This window comes from Pleurodeles waltl, chromosome 1_2 (genome assembly GCF_031143425.1).
Source record: "Pleurodeles waltl isolate 20211129_DDA chromosome 1_2, aPleWal1.hap1.20221129, whole genome shotgun sequence".
In the NCBI taxonomy this organism is placed as follows: Eukaryota; Metazoa; Chordata; class Amphibia; order Caudata; family Salamandridae; genus Pleurodeles; species Pleurodeles waltl.
In genome coordinates, this window is record NC_090437.1 from 39,681,682 (window position 1) to 39,701,808 (window position 20,127).

The window sequence follows — 20,127 nt, forward strand, 5'->3', positions numbered from 1 at the left end:
ACCCGAATTCACAACATGGGAGCAAGAGGTACTCAACATCCTGCATCCTGATGGCCTCGCTGGAGTACACGGAGGAATGGACTCTGGTAAGTACAAGGCCAACCACTTCACCCCCCCCCAAAAGCATGCTAACCCCCACCCTCACCCCCAACACACATCCTCCCTGAGAATGTCTCCCCAGCACAACCCACCCAACACCAACCCCTGCATGCCACCCCCAAACTATGGACACCCATCACCTAAGCATGACCACTACACATACCCATCACCCCCCCCCCCCCCACAAAACACCCTCACAACACCTCCCCAAGGGAATGCCAGCACTGGGGGACAAGGGCACCTATAAAACGCAAGCTAATGCACACACAGAAACAATAACCATACCCTCTTACCCCATGCAGGACCCGAACGACAACACACCGGTCAGGAGGGACCAGAAATGTCCATCCCACCCCCGGAACAGGCCACTAGTGATGACAGCAGCTCTGTCGACCTGGAACCTGACGACCAGCCCGGACCATCGGGGACCTCTGGGCAGTCGGTTCCCCTCACCCAGACACAGGCCACTGCAGACCCAACCCCCTCTGGGAACAACCGCACAGCTCCCACCCAGCGGGCCCATGCCTCTGTCTCTAGGACAGGTCAAGCAGCGGTGTGTCTACCACTACAGGGCCCCCAGGGTAACCCACCAACCCAACAACAACAGGGACCTGGGGGCAGTGGGAGTGGGCACACCGTCCAGGGGACAGAGGCCCAGGGAAACAGGGCAACTCGGAGGGCTGCTGTGCGACAGGGGGGGGAGGAGAGGCCCAGGGAACCCACTCTCCAAGAGGCCCTCACCACCATCATGGCTGCCTACCACCACTCACAAGAGACGATGGCGACGGTACTGGCCAGGTTCCAGGAGATCCAGGCACAGCAGGAGCAACGCTACATGGGGTTCAGCGACCAACTCAGCAACATCTCAACCGCTATGGGGAGCATAGTCCAGGCCCTGAACCGCATAGAGGACACGTTTCGGGACCATGTGGCATCACACAGGGCCCCTGTCACTAGCCAGGAACAGCCTACCACCTCCGCCGGCGCTAGTGGACAGGAGGCCCCACCACAACGACAGCCCACCAGAACCCCACCTCCTGCTGAAGAACAACCGCCCCGCAAAAGGAGCCTGAGATCAAAAAAAACGACAGAGTAGGATGTCAAGTCCCCCGCCAGCATCACATACCCCCTGAAGTCCTCCCACTGTCCCACATTGCCACCCTGTCAAACCTTGAACTGCCCCTGCTCCATCCTGCCACAGGCATATGGACAATGCACCTGTGAGAGTGAGAACTGGACTCCGCCATGGACATTACTCCACCCATCACTGTTTCACTATCATGTACCAATATCTATGCACTAATAATAAATCATACATTGCACTGAAATCAATCAGGACTCAGCCTGTCTTATTTACAAATGTATGACACATTACATATCAATTACGTATTGTGAACATTGTGAATTACACATACCGAGGTAACTTAGCATTAGTCCATGGGCCAACCAAGCCGAGGTCACGCAGTGGCTCATACAGCACAGAAAAGGGAAGGGAAAATCAAACATCATGTTCATAGGTCTGGGGGGAAACCGACAAAGTTGAGATGCAGGAGGCTTTCAGGAAATGTAAAATGGCATGGGTGATTATTACCTGTGTGCTACTGGAAATACTGTGCTATTACTCTGTCCCTGTTGTCTGTGTCGTCCTCTGAGTCTTCCTCCTCTTCACTCTCCGCAGGCTCCACACCACCATCTGCACCATCCTCCTGCAGGAAAGGAACCTGACGTCGCAATGCCAGATTGTGAAGCATACAGCAGGCCACGATGATGTGGCACACCTTCTTTGGTGAGTACATCAGGGATCCCCCAGTCATATGCAGGCACCTAAACCTGGCCTTCAGGAGGCCAAAGGTCCTTTCGATGATCCTCCTAGTTCGCCCATGGGCCTCATTGTACCGTTCCTCTGCCCTGGTCCGGGGATTCCTTACTGGGGTCAGTAGCCAAGGCAGGTTGGGGTAACCAGAGTCACCTATTAGCCACACACGTTGTCTCTGTAGCTGCTCCATCACATAGGGGATGCTGCTATTTCGCATCACATACGCGTCATGCACTGACCCTGGGAACTTGGCATTTACATGGGAGATGTACTGGTCAGCCAAACAGACCACCTGGACATTCATCGAATGATAACTTTTCCTGTTTCGGTACACCTGCTCATCGTCTTTTGGGGGTACCAAAGCCACATGGGTCCCATCAATGGCACCAATGATGTTGGGGATATGTCCAAGGGCCTTCACTGTAGGCAAGTCACCCTCCTCTGGGAAAATGATGTAGCTCCGCATGAGTTTCATCAGGGCAGACAACACTCTACTCAAAATCTTTGAAAACATAGGCTGAGACATTCCAGATGACATGGCCACTGTGGTCTGGAATGACCCACTTGCCAAAAAATTGAGGACTGACAAAACCTGCACCAGAGGGGGAATCCCTGTGGGTTGGCGGATGGGGGACATCAGGGCTGGCTCCAGCTGGGACACAGTTCATGGATAGTGGCACGGTCAAGTCTGTATCGAAGTATTATATGGCGTTCTTCCATTGTCGACAGGTCCACCAGCGGTCGGTACACGCGAGGATTCCTCCTTCTCATCCCAAGTCCCAGCGGACGGTGCCTAGGAAGGACAACATGGAGCACAGAGTCAGCCAAACCACAGGTACGTACAGACAGCTTGCACAGTTAAAGAATGGCAATGGGTTGAAAGGCGTGTATGTGTGGCAATGCAAGGCCTAGGCCTGTGTGTCGCAGTCAAAATTAAGCCATGCAGGCCCTTGAAATGGCGGCTGCCTGACCTGTGAAGTGGGACAATGGGATGTGAGGTCAATGCGTTGGCGGGGCACACCGTGGCGGTAGGCGGTCGAAGACCGCGGCGCAAAGCCGCATTGGTTAACATTGAAGCCTATGGGTTTCAGGAGCCAATGACGAAGTGCGCCGGCGGTCGCGGTACGGACCGCCGCGGTACGGACCGCCGCGGTACGGACCGCCGCGGGCGTGACCGCCATTTTCTATCTGCTTAATCACTCGAGACCTGATCATCCACAGGAGAGGACCTATACTGCAAGTGCTGCTGTGACCTCGGTCTGGAAGATACAATGGCTGCTGCGACTGGGGAAAGGGCCCCTGCCTTCACGTCTGAAGAGTTGGAGAAGCTCGTGGATGGGGTCCTCCCCCAGTATGCGCTACTCTACGGTCCTCCAGACCAACAAGTGAGTACACCGGGTGCACATGGAATGGGCTATGCCTGTGTGGATTGGGGTGGATGTAAGTTGGTGGGGTGGGGGGCGAATGAGGAGTGCAACGCCCGACAGATGAGAGCATGTGCCATATGGCAAAGTTGGTGGGGGGGGGCCAATCACATCTAACATGCAGGTCATTGATGATTTCCTCCTTTCCACCCTGTACATGTAAAATAGGTCAGCGCCCATCAGAAGATCGAGATTTGGCGTGCCATCGCCAAGGAAGTCCGGAACTTGGGGGTCCACAACAGACGGGGCACCCACTGCCGCAAGAGGTGGGAGGACATCCGCTGCGGAACAAGGAAGACCGCAGAAACACTGCTGGGGATGGCCTCCCAACCTAGGAGGGGTGCCAGTCGCACCATGACCCCCCTGATGTCCCGGATCCTGGCGGTGGCCTACCCAGAATTGGATGGGCGCTTTAAGACATCACAGCAGACACAAGGGGGTGAGTATCAGCACATTCTCCTATCTTTTTGCGCAGTGGAGGCGTCTGGGTGGGGGAGGAGGGCTGTGGGTGACATTAGGCCAGGGCGCTTTCTGTAGTGTAGTCCTCTCCCTTAGGCATGGCCCTGTGCCCCCGGCCCCCACCTCGGTAGGGTGACAAGTACAGCCATTGAAGGTCCAGCATCTCCCATGTGCGCGTTTGACGTCTCTTGGCCTATTGTCCTAGTCAGTAGTACTGAGTAGTGTACCCCGAATGCGCGGCTTAGTGCATTAGGCTCCTGTGTCTGTCCTCTCCGCCAACGGTGTTGACATTGCATGCACTCAACCTGGTCTTCTTTTTTCTCCCCCCACCCTTTCTCTTCATCTTCTTGTGCATGTGTGCATTAGCATCATCAGGCGGAGGAGATTTGGCATCGGAGCACGAGGGAGCTGCAGGACACAAGGCCCCGGTGGGCCCAGGAACAGACACCGAGGGCACCAGTGATCCGGAGGGCGAGGGGAGCACCACGACGGGGACCGCTGGTGAGAGCAGCGAAAGCGACACGTCCTCGGATGGGAGCTCCCTAGCGGTGGCGGCAACATCCGTGCCCCCCGCCTCTACAGGTACAGCCGCCACCCAGCGCACCAGCCCCGCCCTCCCAGCAGCCCCTCAGTCTTTGCTCCGTGCCGGTTCGCCCAGGAAGGCGCGCGTCTCCTTCGCCCCAGGCACCTCAGCCCCTGCCCCTGCCCCTGCCCCTGTTGCCCCTGCTGCCCTCAGCGCGGAGCTCATTGACCTGGTAAGGACGCTCATTGTTGGGCAGACGACCCTTTTGAATGCCATCCAGGGTGTGCAAAGGGAGGTGCAACAGAGCAATGCGTACCTGGAGGGCATTCATTCGGGTCAGGCTGCCCATCAACGAGCGTTCACTGCTCTGGCCTCAGCACTGACGGCAAGCATTGTCCCTGTTTCCAGCCTCCCTCTTCTGACCGCCTCCAGCCTGTCTCTGTCTCCTGTTCCTCAGCCTATCCCATCCACACCATCAGACCAGCCTGCACACACCTCAACACCCAAGAGCAGCTCATCCAAACACAAGCACCACAGATCCCACAAACACTCACCCAAGCAACACCCAGATGCAGACATGCCAACAGCCACTGCCACCCCTGTGTCCCCCTCCTCCTCGTCTCCCTCCTCCCTCCCTGTGACATCTACACTCACACCTGCATGCACCCCAACATCAGCCAGTGCTTCCATCACCACCTCACCCTCCAGTACAGTCCACACTCGTGCAGTCACCACCCCCACTGCCATTTACACGTCCCCTGTGTCCTCTCCCACTGGGTCTGTCACCCCCTCTTCCAAGACACACAAACGCAGGCAGCCACCCACCCAACAGCCATCCACCTCACGACAGCCTACAGCACCAGCACCTTCACCCAATGACAGCACACCTGACTCTCCTACAACCACCTCCTCTACCTCCACTTCCATCTCCACTTCTCCTACCCTTTACCTTGGCCCTAAAAAACTTTTCCTGGCTAACCTTGACCTCTTTCCCCCCCGATGAGCTCCCTCATCCATCTTCAAAGAGTCCCAAGAGCACCGCAGCCACCACCAGCCCAGCTTCGGGTGTCACTGTTGTGCATGGGTTCTGGAGCCCACCCTTTGCCAGCAGTGACACATCGATCAGCAGCAAGGACACGTCCAGCCCCCCCCTCCCCCGGCAAGAGGACCCGCAAAAACAAGGGCCGCCGTGCGAGGACCGACAGGGCTGCCCCCAAGGAGCAATGTGCGGCCACTTCACCACCCACACCATCTAGGGGAGGCAAGGGCCCGAGAGCCCCATCAAAGGAGCGGAAGGGCAGCAGGAGCGCGGAGAAGGTGGACCCCACATGCCACATCCCAGCTGGGAAGGAGGACACTAAGGAGGCCAGGAGTCCGTCCCCGAAGGGTCCAGAAACGTCACGGTCCAAGGGCGACTGAGCCGGGAGTCCAGGCCAGGTCTGGCTCCCTTGACCTGCTGGATGAGCACCGTTGAACAGGGCCCGCGGGGCAGAAGAGCACCGCTGAACAGAGCCCGCGGTGCAGAAGAGCACCGCTGAACAGGGCCCGCCGTGGAGAAGAGCACCGCTGAACAGGGCCCGCCGTGGAGAAGAGCACCGCTGAACAGGGCCCGCCGTGGAGAAGAGCACCGCTGAACAGGGCCCGCCGTGGAGAAGAGCACCGCTGAACAGGGCCCGCGGTGCAGAAGAGCACCGCTGAACAGGGCCCGCCGTGGAGAAGAGCACCGCTGAACAGGGCCCGCCGTGGAGAAGAGCACCGCTGAACAGGGCCCGCCGTGAAGATAGGCACCGCTGAACAGGGCCCGCGGTGCAGAAGAGCACCGCTGAACAGGGCCCGCGGTGGAGAAGAGCACCGCTGAACAGGGCCCGCGGTGGAGAAGAGCACCGCTGAACAGGGCCCGCGGTGCAGAAGAGCACCGCTGAACAGGGCCCGCCGAGGAGAAGAGCACCGCTGAACAGGGCCCGCCGTGGAGAAGAGCACCGCTGAACAGGGCCCGCCGTGGAGAAGAGCACCGCTGAACAGGGCCCGCCGTGAAGATAGGCAGCGCTGAACAGGGCCCGCCGTGGAGAAGAGCACCGCTGAACAGGGCCCGCCGTGAAGATAGGCACCGCTGAACAGGGCCCGCGGTGCAGAAGAGCACCGCTGAACAGGGCCCGCCGTGGAGAAGAGCACCGCTGAACAGGGCCCGCCGTGGAGAAGAGCACCGCTGAACAGGGCCCGCCGTGGAGAAGAGCACCGCTGAACAGGGCCCGCGGTGCAGAAGAGCACCGCTGAACAGGGCCCGCGGTGCAGAAGAGCACCGCTGAACAGGGCCCGCGGTGAAGATAGGCACCGCTGAACAGGGCCCGCCGTGAAGATAGGCACCGCTGAACAGGGCCCCGCCGTCTCAAGCACCGCTCCGCTCCGCTGGGCACCGCTGTCTCTCCACCTCTCCGCTGGGCCCTTCCTGTCAAGCACCGCTCCGCTGGGCCCTTCCTGTCAAGCACCGCTCCGCTGGGCCCTTCCTATCAAGCACCGCTCCGCTGGGCCCTTCCTATCAAGCACCGCTCCGCTGGGCCCTTCCTATCAAGCACCGCTCCGCTGGGCCCTTCCTATCAAGCACCGCTCCGCTGGGCCCTTCATCTCAAGCACCGCTCCGCTGGGCCCTTCCTGTCAAGCACCGCTCCGCTGGGCCCTTCCTGTCAAGCACCGCTCCGCTGGGCCCTTCATCTCAAGCACCGCTCCGCTGGGCCCTTCATCTCAAGCACCGCTCCGCTGGGCCCTTCATCTCAAGCACCGCTCCGCTCGGCCCTTCCTGTCATGCACCGCTCCGCTGGGCACCGCCGTCTCAAGCACCGCTCCGCTGGGCCCTTCATCTCAAGCACCGCTCCGCTGGGCCCTTCATCTCAAGCACCGCTCCGCTGGGCACCGCCGCCTCTGAACTGCTTCGCTGGGCCCTTCATCTCAAGCACCGCTCCGCTGGGCACCGCCGTCTCAATCACTGTTTATGGTTCACTGTGCCCACCATGCCTCCTCCTTGACCAGTGGAGACTGTCATCCACCTGATGGACTGTGGCTTTGCACTCCCCAGGATGGTACAGTGGGCAGCCCACCCACTGTAGAGACATTGAGAGACTGTGGCTTTGCACTCCCCAGGATGGTCCAGTGGGCAGCCCACCCACTGTAGAGACATTGAGAGACTGTGGCTTTGCACTCCCCAGGATGGTACAGTGGGCAGCCCACCCACTGTAGAGACATTGAGAGACTGTGGCTTTGCACTCCCCAGGATGGTCCAGTGGGCAGCCCACCCACTGTAGAGACATTGAGAGACTGTGGCTTTGCACTCCCCAGGATGGTACAGTGGGCAGCCCACCCACTGTAGAGACATTGAGAGACTGTGGCTCTGCACTCCCCAGGATGGTACAGTGGGCAGCCCACCCACTGTAGAGACATTGAGAGACTGTGGCTTTGCACTCCCCAGGATGGTACAGTGGGCATGGTGGCTCCTCGTGGATCTGGCGTCGTGGACTCATGTGGCTGTGGTGCCCCCCCCCTTCCCTTCCCCCTGAGGTGCCTGTAGTTTTTACATCTGATGCCCCTGCAGTGTTCTCTCCAAAGGACTCAGGTCTCCTGTGTGGGCTTTGCCCTTGTTTCTCAAAACTTTGGCCCACGGACATGATGAATTCGTAGGATGTGCAGGACTTGTTACTTCAGTTATACACTGATGTGTATGTCATTAGTTTTGTTGTGAATATCTTTCATGGTTGTACGATAATTTTCAGGAGCTTTTTGGTACATAAATATTTATTCCAAATTTGATTATGTCCTAGCATTTTTCAGGGGTGTTTGGGTGGTGTCACTGTGACTTGTTGCTCTGCATTGGTGTGTACATAGTTGGGGGGGAGGGGGGGTCGCATATGTGTGTGCCCGTAACCTTTCGTCCTCCCCCCTCCCGTGTGTCGTAGGTGCAGTACTCACCGTTGTCGTCTGCGCCGGACTTCGTACTCGTGGTAGATGAGAAGGTAGACGAGAGCAGGTAGGATGTTTAATTCGGGTTCCATGCTGTCCTCCTTCCTCCTGGAGTGCGTAGTGGTGAGCGTTTTCCCGTCCGTAGTCTGTTTCCGCCGTGTTTTTATCGGCGGTGCTCCCGCCCCGGAAAAGGTGGCGGATTGGTGAGTTGTGATAGTGTGGGCGGTACATTGGCTGCCGCCTGGCTGTTGGCGGTGACCGCCGCGCTGTTTGTTTGTACCGCCGTGGCGGTCGGAGTGTTAAAGTGGCTGTCTGTGTTGGCGGTTCCCGCCAGGGTCAGAATCCCATATTTTTTACCGCCAGCCTGTTGGCGGGTTGGCCGCCGCTTTAACACCGACCGCCAGGGTTAGAATCACCCCCTAAGAGTGGCAAGTCAAAAGACGTCAACTATCGCCACTCAATCTCCACACAAGAGGTCGCAGAGTTGACAGGTTCGGTGGAAGGCCTTCCCCTGGGGCTGCGACAGAAGATCCTCCAGAAGAGGCAGTCTGATCGGAGGAGCTATGGCCATGTTAAAAAGCTCAGGATACCAGACTCTTCGTGCCCAGTCCAGAGCCACCAGTGTTACTTGGGCCTGGTCTTGCCTGATCTTCTTCAGAACTCTGGGCAGAATTGGTATTGACTGGAAGGTGTACAGGAGGCCTGAATTCCACTTGTGACGAAAGGCGTCGCTGAGCGAGTGCCGTCTTAGAAACTCCAACGCACAAAACAGCTGACATTGCACATTCTCTACGGAGACAAACAAGTCTAACCAAGGTTCTCCCCACTGCAGGAAGAGACTTTGCGCCACCTCCGGATGGAGACGCCTTTCGTGGTCGACCATGCATCATCGGCTGAGTTTGTCTGCTCTGGCATCCAAGGAGCCTGCCAGGTGTTGAACCACCAGGGAAATGCCCTGATGTTCCAGCCAAGTCCAGAGACGAAGGCCTCTTGACAAAGAGTCCACGACCCTACTCTGCCTTGTTTGTTGCAATACCACATGGCGGTGTTGTTGTCTGTGAACACCTGCACTGTTTTACCCTTGAGGGAGGGAAGAAATGCTGTAGGCAGTTGGCTCTGTATATACTATCTCAAAGTGAGAGGTAGTATGCACAGAGTCCAAGGGTTCCCCTTAGAGGTTGATAGTGGCAAAATTAGATAATACTAAAGCTCTATTTTCTGGTAGTGTTGTCGAGTAGTAGGCCTATCAGAGGGTTGTGTTAAGCATTTGTTGTACACACACAGGAAATAAATGAGAACACACACTCAAAGACTTAACTCTAGGCCAATAGACAAATATTATTTTCTTAATTTATTTTAGAACCACAAGATTCAGAATTGAGGTAAGTACATAAATTGTAAGGTACTTCACACAGGTAAGTATAGAACTTTGATTTAAAACAGTGGTACACACAGTTTTGGCAAAAGTGTCAATAAGCTATTTTAAAAGTGGACATTGCAAAAATCAACAGTTCCTGTGGGAGTTAAGTATTGGTTAGTTTCTCAGGTAAGTAAGGCACTTCCAAGTTCAGTCTCCTGGGCATAGGCAGCCCATCGCTGGGGTTCAAGGCAACCCCAAACTCTCAGCACCAGCAACACAGGGCCAGATTTCAAAGGAGGGCCCAAACAACACAGGCACCTATGGAGAACAGGGGTGCTTCGGTTCCAGTCTGCTAGCAGGTAAGTACCTGTGTCCTCGGGGACAGACCGGGGGGGGGGTTTGTAGAGCACTGGGGGGACACGCACAGGCACACAAAATACACCCTCAGCGGCACAGGGGTGGCCGGGTGCAGTGTGCAAAGTAGGTGTCGGGTTTGTCATTGAAAACAATGGAGGGACCCGGGGGTCACTCTGGTGATGCAGGCAAGGCACAGGGGGGCTTCTCGGGCCAGCCACTGACTGGGCTAGGATGAGGGCCGCCTGTTGGTCACTCCTGCACTGGTAGGTGGTTCCTCTCGGTCCTGGGGGCTGCGGGTGTAGTGCTAGGTTCAGGCATCAGGTTCCTTTGTTACTAGTCAGTCGCGGTCAGAGGGAGCCACTGGATCCTCACTGCAGGCTTGCTGTGGAAGTGCAGGGAGGTCAACTTAAGGTGTCCACGTCGTTGGAGCCACCTGGGAGTCCTCTCTGCAGTGTTGGTTTCTCCAAACTCGAGCCGGGGGCGTCGGGTGGAGAGTGTGAAGATTCACGCTTTTGGTGGGAAGTTGGAGTCTTTTTTAAAGTTAGTTTCTTGTTACTGTTTTTGGACAGAGCCGCTGTCCTCTGGAGGTTCTTGGTCCTCTAGGTGCCGGTCAGTCCTCTTAGTCCTCAGAAGTTGCTGGTCCCGCTGGATGCATCGCTGTGCAGGTTCTTCGACTCTGGAGACAAGCCGGTAAGGCTGGGGCCAAGTCAGTTGTCGTCTCCGTCGTCTCTGCATGGCTTTCAGGTCAGGAGTCCTTATTCTTTCTTCATGTTGCAGGAATCTGATGTTCAGGGTCACCCCTAATTACTCTATTTAGGGGTGTGTTTAGGTCTGGGGGTAGTAGCCAATGTCCTTGAGGGTGGCTACACCCTCTCAGATCCTTGGGGAGGGGGGCACATCCCTAATCCTATTGGGGGAGTCCTCCAAAATAAGATGGAGGATTTCCTAAGGCAGGGGTCACCTCAGCTCAGGACACATAAGGGTCTGTCCTGACTGGAAGGTGACGACTCCTTGTTTTTCTCATTATCTCCTCCGGACTTGCTGCCAAAAGTGGGGGCTGTGTCCAGGGGAGCAGGCATCTCCACTAGCTGGAGTGCCCCTGGGCATTGTAAGACGAAGCCTAAGCCTTTGAGGCTCACTGTTAGGTGTTACAGTTCCTGCAGGGGTAGGTGTGAAGCACCTCCACCCAGGGCAGGCTTTGTTTTTGGCCTGAGAGAGCCCAAGGCTCTCACCCCATGGGGTCAGAAACTCATCTCAGTGACAGGCTGGCACAGACCAGTCCGTCCTGCACTGAAGGATTGGGTAAAATACAGGTGGCCTCTCTAAGAGGCCCTCTGTGTGCATTGTTTTAATAAATCCACCACTGGCATCAATGTGGGTTTATTATTCTGAGGATTTTTATACCAAACTTCCCAGTGCTCAGTGTAGCCATTATGGAACTGTGGAGTTCGTTTTGACAAACTCCCAGACCATATACTTAATATGGCCACACTGTACTTATGATGTCTAAGAATGAACATAGACACTGTAGGGGCATATTGCTCATGCAGTTATGCCCTCACCAGTGGTATAGTGCACCCTGCCTTAGGGCATTAAGGCCTGCTAGAGGGGTGCCTTACCTATGACACAGGCAGTATTTTGTGTACATGGCATCCTGAGGGGGATGCCATGTCGATTTTGCCTTTTTCTCCCCACCAACACACACAATCTGCAATGGCAGTGTGCATGTGTTTGGTGAGGGGTCCCATAGGGTGGCACAACACATGCTGCAGCCCTTCGGGACCTTCCCTGGTCACAGGGGCCCTTGGTACCACAGATACCTTTAACAAGGGATTTATCTGTGTGCTAGGGGTGTGCCAATTGTGGAAACAATGGTACATTTTTAGTGAAAGAACACTGGTGCTGGGACCTGGTTAGCAGGGTCCCAGCACACTTCTCAAATCAGCATCAATATCAGGCACAAAGGGGGTGGGGGTAACTGCAACAGGGAGCCATTTTCCTACAAATGCTTTCAATGCTAGTTGAATTGCTTGGAGCTCCAGATGACTGATATGGAATCCGGCTTCAGCCGGAGACCAGATGCCTCTGACCTCTGCCTCTCCCATGTGGCCACCCCTTCCCAGGAGTGACCCATCTGTCACGACCGTAAGATCTGGTTGGGGGGAAGGAGAGGGACCTGCCCTTGACCCAATCTTGAATCGTTAACCACCACTGCAGGTCTTTTGCAGTCCCTTCCGAGATCTGGACTTTGTCGGAGAGATTTCCCTGATGCTGCCCCCACTGGACCTTCAGGTCCTACTGCAGGGCCCGCATATGCCATCTGGCATTTTGAACCAGCATGGAGGAGGCCATGAGGCCCAGGAGCCTCAGAGTCATTCTCACCGAAATCCAGGACAGAGGCTAAAACATCGTTATCATAGCCTGAATATCCTGGACTCGTTTTTTGGGAGAATATGCCCAAAACTACACTGTATCCAGAACAGCTCCGATGAAATGGAGAGTCTGAGAAGGAGTCAAGTGTGACTTCGGCACACTGATAGTGAACCCCAGCGAATGCAAAAGGTTCGCCATAGTCTGGAGGGGGAAGACGACTGTGTGGAGCGATTTCGTCTTCAACAGCCAATCGTCGAGGTAGAGGAAGACTGGGATCCTCTAACCTGCGCAGATGAGCTGCCACCACTACCATAACCTTTGTAAACACATGAGGGGCACTGGTAAGGCCAAAGGGGAACACAGAAAATAAAATGCTTGTGAATTACCATGAATCGTAGGTAATGTCTGTGGGTCGGCAAGACGGGAATGTGGAAGTATGCGTCTTCTAAGTCCAACGCTACCATCCAGTCTCTGGGACCCAGGGCAGATAGGACCTGAGCCAATGTCATAATTTTGAACTTCTCCTTTCCTAGAAAGAGATTGAGGGACCGAAGATCTAATATAGGACGAAGACCTTTGTCCTTTTTCAGAACCAGAAAGTAGCAGGAATAGCAACCACGACCTACTTCTGGCAACGGAACCCTCTCTATAGCTCCTTTGGCCAAAAGGGCTTGGACTTCCTCATGAAGAAGCACCATATGATCCTCCGATATCTGACTGTATGAAGGTTGCATGGCTGGAGGAGATGTCTCGAAGGGGAGGGAGTAGCCCCTTCGGACAATTTGGAGTACCCACCTGTCCGAGGTAATGGCTTGCCATTGGGGCAGGTGATGGCGTATCCTGCCACCTACCTGCGGACTAGGAAGGCTTGGAGGCTGAAGAGGGGGCGGGTGGACTGGGTGACCTGCTGGCTCCCTGATCCCCGGGAACGTGGGATCCTGCGTCCGCAGCCACGCAGGGGCTGTACAGCATGTGCAGGTTGGTGGCCAGGGGGGAAAAGGACGCGGCTGGGTTCCCCTTTCCATAGCCATGAAAGGGGCGGAAGGCGGACTGATGGGGTCTAGGTGCAGGCGCGATGCTAAGGGACCGGACCGTGGCTCGGGAATCCTTAAAGTGCTCGAGCGCCTAATCTGCCTTGTCTCCTAAGAGACATGTGCCAACAAAGGGCATGTCCATCAAGGATTGCTGGACATCCCCCAAAAAGCCAGACGTTCTCAGCCAGTCGTGGCGTTTCAATGCGACCGTCGATACAACCGATCTGCCTAGAGAGTCAGTCGTATCCAGTCCACAACGAATCATGAACTTAGCTGCATCCCTCCCATCTGTTATAGCTTGAGACAGGACAGTCTGGGCCTCCTCCGGAACTGGAGGCAGCACTTGCGTGACCGTATCCCAGAGTATGGGAATAGCGGCCCAAAAAGCATGCGGTGTTCACAGACAACAGAGCTAGACTGTTGGAAGAAAACAACTTCTTCCCCAAATGATCCAGCCTTTTTGATTCCCTTTCCAGGGTGTGGCAGGGAATGCGCCAGATGAAGAAGAAACCTGGATGACAAGGCTCTCAGGTGTGGAGTGTTGGGTCTGGAATTTCAGGTCTGACGGCGCAGGCCAATGGCAGCAGGCAATCATCCTATTCACAGGAGCCCATGTGCTGTGTCTGGAACAAGTACCCAAAAGAACATCTGTCAGTGCTTCGTTAAAGGGTAAAAGTGGTTCGGAAGAGGAAGACCCCGGCTGAAGCACGTCAGTTAGGATGTTAGGCCTAACCTCCACAGAAGGAAGCTTGAGGTCCAGGACCTCAGCCGCCCTTCTCACCACCATAGAGTAAGAAGCACCCTCTTCCGTAGCCACGCTAGGAGGAGAGAGCATACCAGTGTCAGGGGAGGTGTCTAGACCACTGGCATCACCCAAATCCTGCACCCAGTCCATTTGGGGGTCAAGCTGATATTCTAAAGGGTCCAGCGTCCCCTTCATACTCTCCCTGTATCCATACCCACAAGAATAAGGGTCTGGATCAACCCTGGGCCCAGGAGAGCCCATAGAGAGAGGAATCCACAACGATCAACGTCGTTCCGGCTCCGGGTTGTAGGGTATGAGAATGGGATCGATGTCGACTGTGGGCCCAACCGACATCGGGAGTGTTGACGTCTGACCCAATGTCGGGGAAGGTCGCCGTGGCACGACCGGCGTCGGGACGGATCCACGATTGGAGCGGAGGCTGAAGCAGACGGCTTTGAAACCGAAGGGACCCCAACCGACTCACCTGTGCCCGAAGGCTCCGAAGGTGGGTCAGACCACCCAAAAATGAAGCGCATGGCCTCGTAAAAATTATTTAAGTTGAGCGGGGTGGCTACGGCTCCCAGGAAGTCGGGAAAGCACAGAGCCGACCCAGAAGAAGGCTCGATGATGGAGGCCTAGAGCGTCGACACTCTTCCCCCGTCGTATCATCCGATCGATGGGGTGAAGTTGAACAACGCTTGTCCTTCTTCGACTTCTTTGTGTGACCTGAATGTCCCGATGACTTGGAGGACGAAGAGTGGTGATGACTCCGCGGCCGGTCTCGAGACCTTCCTCTCGAACCGGACAGTGAGCGCCGCAGAGTCAAGTGTCTGGCTGCCATGAGCCTTAGGGACCGCACCCTCAAAGCCTTTGGGTTCATGGCCCGACACTCGGCGCACGACTTCGGGTTGTGATTGCGCTCCAGACACCATAGGAACACGAGGTGCGGATCAGTCGCCGACATAGTCCGGTGATAGGTGTTGCAGGGTTTGAATCTGGCCTTGCAGGACATCCCTTGAAGCATCCACGAACTCGTCAAAAATACGACAAAAATGTTGACGTAGTCAAAAAATGACCGAGGTAGCTCTTCTCCGGATCTGCGCGTAGGCTGCCACCGAAAGAAAAGAACTGATGTCCGCGCACAGGGGTTCGCCTATATACGACCGTGACATCACCACGGCGAGCATGACGCCAACGACACCCACAGAGTCGACCGACGCCACCTGACTGCACGCAGAGGTACTGCTTGAAGAAAAGTCCTTGGATCCAGTCTGACGCATGGCGAAATTCAAAGGTAAGGAATCTGCAATTAGAAGTCTTCAACAGATGCCCCAGCCAGTTCCAGAGGCATAGGTCCTATTCGGACAGGTCCCTGGACCCCCACTCTGCCATGCTTATTGCATTTCCACATGGCTGTGATGCTGTTCATGATAACATGTACCAACCTCCACTTGATAGATGGTAGGAAGGCCTTCAACACCAGGCAAATGCAACTCCAACAGAGTAATGTGGAGCTGAGTTTCCATTAGAGACCAGAACACCCTGATCTCCATCTCTCCCAGATGACTTCCCCAACCCTGCACCAACACATCCATTGTCATTGTCAGTTCTGGGTGGAGATAGGCCTGCTGCTGATCCAACTGTGGTTGAGTAGCTAACAGTGCAAATCTTAAGCATTCTCTGATGAAATGTAGATGGCATCCCAAAATTTCCCTTGGTAGCAGGCACAATGAACCCTCAGATTCACACTGAGGAGCCCCGATAAGCCACTTGGCAAGTCCACTCCCTTGAATCCAAACAGGTGTGGGACTTGACATGGCGTTCTGCGATGCTTGGCGATTTACAGATTTGCTCATGGTCCCAGGTCACCTTAGGCTTCAAGCGCGGTCTTCCTATGACGTGGGGGTCATGCCCAAAGCCATATACCAAAAGCACACCTTGTGCAGGTGCATCACCGACATCCATTTCCAGGGCACAGGTAACAATTTCTGGTCACGAGCAAACATGGATCATGTGTGTGTGCTATGAAATAGGCCTGTTTGAAAGGACTACAGTCTGCCTAGACAAGGAGGGGAGTTCACAGCGCTAATTTCAAGAGGTGAAAGGCTACTGCCTTCACCAGAAGATAAGTAGCACATGCACAGTGTTAGCAGCTTACTGTGTTTTTAGTGATCAGTAGAGGTAACAGGCCTTTTTATCTGTGTCACAGGAGTAGCGTCACCTGCCCCCTCTGTAAACTTCCAGTGCTTATCATACCCTTGGCCTGCATTGGATTGTGTGCAGCACTAGGATGTATGTGAGACTGGTGGAAGCATCAGAACATAGTGTCCATGACTGCGTGTGCACACTGGGGTACATTTACGCCACTGAGAAGGCACTGTGTACCAGGAAATAGTGTGCATAATTACATGTATGTGCTGGGCTATATGTGGGCCTGTGAGCTGGTACCACATGTAGGATTTAGCATGTGGTTCTGCATTAGCGTGCTGGGATGTATGGATGCCTGTGAAAGGGTACAATACATTGGCAGTTCGCACATGTATGTGCAGTGGTATATGTGTGTGCTTACAATGGATACCATTCATGGAAAGTACTGGGTTCAATTTTGGGAGGCCAGGGCTTGCAGGCAGATAATGGAGAGGTAGAGGTTTCCTATGGACAGCTTTGTGGGTTGATGCATTGCTAAGAGCTGGGTGTGCATACCCGAGACGAAGGATGAGCCAGGCACTTTGGAGTACATCAATAGGGGCTCTTTGATTCCGCAAAGAAGGGCACTGGTCAAAGGGGCCCGGGCACATCTGAGAAAGGAGATGGGCCTGATAAGAGAACCATAAAGAGTAGGGCTGGGGCTCTTTGGTAACCCTTTGATGCACATATCACTGAGCTAACATCCATGTGTGAACCTATATTCACTTCAATGGCCTCTGTTTGGGGCTGTCATGACTGAAGTGTGTCATCCTGGGATGAAGTGATCTCTGGAGGAAGAGCACAACAAAAGAGCGGGAGTGCTTCAAAGTGGACAACTCTTAGAACACAAACTTTAAGGACAGAGACACTAAATCACAAGTGTATCTGAAAATGGATTATAAAAAGGGGAGCTTAAACCTTCAAAACTGTCAAACTGCTCTGTACATCAGCAAAAAGAAGCTCATCATGCTTCCTGTATGTCGTGACCAGGACTGGGGACTGTGGGTCTGCCAGTTTCCCATGCTGGGTGAGGGGACACCATCCAGGAGAAATCAAGTACACTTGCCTAGAGCTTTTGCCTGACTCGAGAAAAGTGGGCTTGGTGAAAAGAAGTTTGCCCGGAGGATGCAAAATCCATTGGGGGTCCTACAGCGAGGATCCCAGGACTGCAGTGTGCTGATTGGCTTGTCTACCCCTGTGCGCTGGGTCCGCCAACCCAGCAAGTGCGGGTAAGATTGATACTGGGCTATTGGGCACAGGGGGCACTTGTTCTGGCTGACGCGCCCATGCGCAGGTACATGGAATTTTCCTAAAAGCCATTGCAGAACTTCTAAGGCTTAAACTCATTAGCGGGGTCTAGCTTGGATGTTCCCACATGTGAATGGGGAATAACCATCCTCCTTGGGTGGGGAAGAGGGACAGGAGCTGATCTGGGTAATGCTAGAAGGCCTGCCCTTAGAAGCCTTTATGTATTAGTTGCAGTGTGTTGTACTGAACTTCGTACTGCTAGATAAATACTTGTTCTTACATAAAAGCAAGTATTTAACTGGACAGTCATTTCCTGAGTTTACTGAGCTTATTTTGAGTTGTGAGTCTGCTCACCTTACATGTACCTTCTCCTCAAGAAACCTTGGACTGGCTGACCCACGCTACCAAGAGAGTCAACTGCTGAGGGGGAACTTGTCCCAGTTCCTCAGAGCCATAGTCGATCGGGCCCCAGGACATTCAGAGTGAAAGTTCTCTACCTCCATGGTGGAGCCCAGTAACTCTTTCTTCCCCAGTGGTCCTCTGTGACAGCTTGGACATCCAGTCTGTCTTGTTACAAGTGCATTACATCCTATGGTACTTGTAATAAGATGGACTGAATATGTAACATGTTGGAGTAACCTGTGCGCCAAACTCTAAATCAGGCCCTAAGTTCCCTAAAAGGAACAGAGGGAGATAAAGAATTGCCATCAATCATCCTAACAATAAAATGTACTCACTAAACCAGCCACAGCTGCCGTAGAGGTTGCTATTGCAGGGATGATATTCCCAGCGATCCGCTTTGTTTTGAGGCGGTCTGCAGGTTCAATGTTGTACATCTTGGCACGAAGGTTAGAGGCTGCAGTTATGAAATTTATGTGTTCATTGCTGTCATCATCCTTTTCAAATGAAAGGGCCTTCATCTGCAGGTTACCTGGTCCAAGAGAAAACTAAAAGTTAATCCACTTTAGGAATACTGAGCTAAGGAAAGAGGAATGCACAAAACTGAAAATCAAGAGTCCCTCATCCAAAATGGTAACAGCGCTGTCTGTTCTAAACATGTGCTATGTGAATATATAAAATTAATGCACTCTGCATACAACAGAACTGTGGTTTCTAGTGCAAATTTTAAATATTTTTAATTTCATTTGCTTATAGGCACTTTAGTGGACGTCAGCAAATATGTACAGTCTGATATGAAACAAAGGCCTGGTATATGGTATACCAGGGCAACCATGATTATGCCACCGATCATAAATTTAAAAGCTTAGAATAAGGTCAATGTGACAATGGAGTCTTTTAAACACCAGTAACAAGCATTTTACAAAAATTGGATGAAAGACAAACAAGTTACTTATCTGTAACACCGTACTAGGATAAAAGAGGTTAGAAGGCAATAAATTCAGACCGGACATCAGGAACCACTAGTAGCAAATGCCCTTGGTTTGGGTTTTTGGCCTATAGAGCGGTAGGCCTGTGCTGCCATTGCAAAGTTATACTAACGTGCTGTGTCATCTATAACTGTCCAAATCTATGTTTGTGGGCTCCGTTCAGCTACCTTCAGCAACCTGGTGTTTAGGGGAAAAAGGTAAGGTGCTCGGGCCTCCATGTGCTGAAGGTCAGAATCCAGCAGGCATTCAGACCATGTGTGTTGTGGTGTTGCTGGCAAGGAAGAAAGGCAAAGGGGTGCCTGAGGAAGGAGGGCAAGGCAGGGAAGATCCAAAAGCAACATACAGAAATTCTGGTTCAGGTTTTGCCAAGATGCAAAAATGTCCACAGTCCTCTGCAGAAGGGCGACAACAGGGCTTAAAGGAGAACAGGGCTTAAAGGAAAAGTTACTAGCCTTCTGTAAAGAATATCCCTGGTGCAGAATGGATCTGGAAATTTTTTGCAATAGTTCTCTGGTGCCAGCAACTGCTGTCGATTCAATTGTGTGGGGAGTTGTGATGCCATCATCAGTTATAAAACCTCACCCTAACATGAGTTCTGCCAGCTTTGCCGTGACTTACGAGGCCTAGTTGAGAAGACTGAAACTTGTAGATTGGTGCAGTTCATTACTAACTTGGTACCTTAGTAAAAAAAAAGGTATAAGGATTTTCTCCACAAGATGGGATGCTGGGAGGGTCAGTGAAGTATCTGCTGGTAGATACAGTATCTGCTAGAAAGATCATTACAGAAGATAAGTAACTTTTTATTCTGATGGATAATTCTACTAGCAGATTCCTCAGTTTTGCATAGATTCCTAAACAATAACTGGAGGGAGGAAGAACTGGAGAAAAGTGGTTAGATTAGAAAATGCTGAAGTACAGAGCAGGCAAACTGATAGTCTGTTCTTACTTTAAAAATCAAACAGTACTGCTTGGCGAAGTTGTGGTGAGCCTTTACTTGTCTCTTACAGATGCTACCATATCTAGGGATGCTGTGGAAGACTTAGTTGGTGTTTGGATGAGCTCTTATTCCTTCAGGTGCATCGTTTTTACCCAAAGTGTAACAGATTTTAATGCACAGGATAATTCATTTGGAAATTGTGCATTTCTGGACTACATTACCTTTTTTG

The 20,127-nt window shown here is 53.5% G+C and overlaps 1 protein-coding gene across 4 annotated transcripts in view; it reads right to left on the minus strand.

Annotated features, from left to right (window-relative positions):
* The window catches only part of UBA6 (ubiquitin like modifier activating enzyme 6), a 610,892-nt gene that overhangs the window by 159,318 nt on the left and 431,447 nt on the right, over positions 1–20,127 (minus strand). For all 4 annotated transcript variants that reach the window (XM_069235825.1, XM_069235816.1, XM_069235844.1 and 1 more), the window contains one exon: positions 18,311–18,504. In XM_069235825.1, coding sequence (XP_069091926.1) covers positions 18,311–18,504 — 194 coding nt within the window. The remainder of the gene's footprint in view (positions 1–18,310; positions 18,505–20,127) is intronic.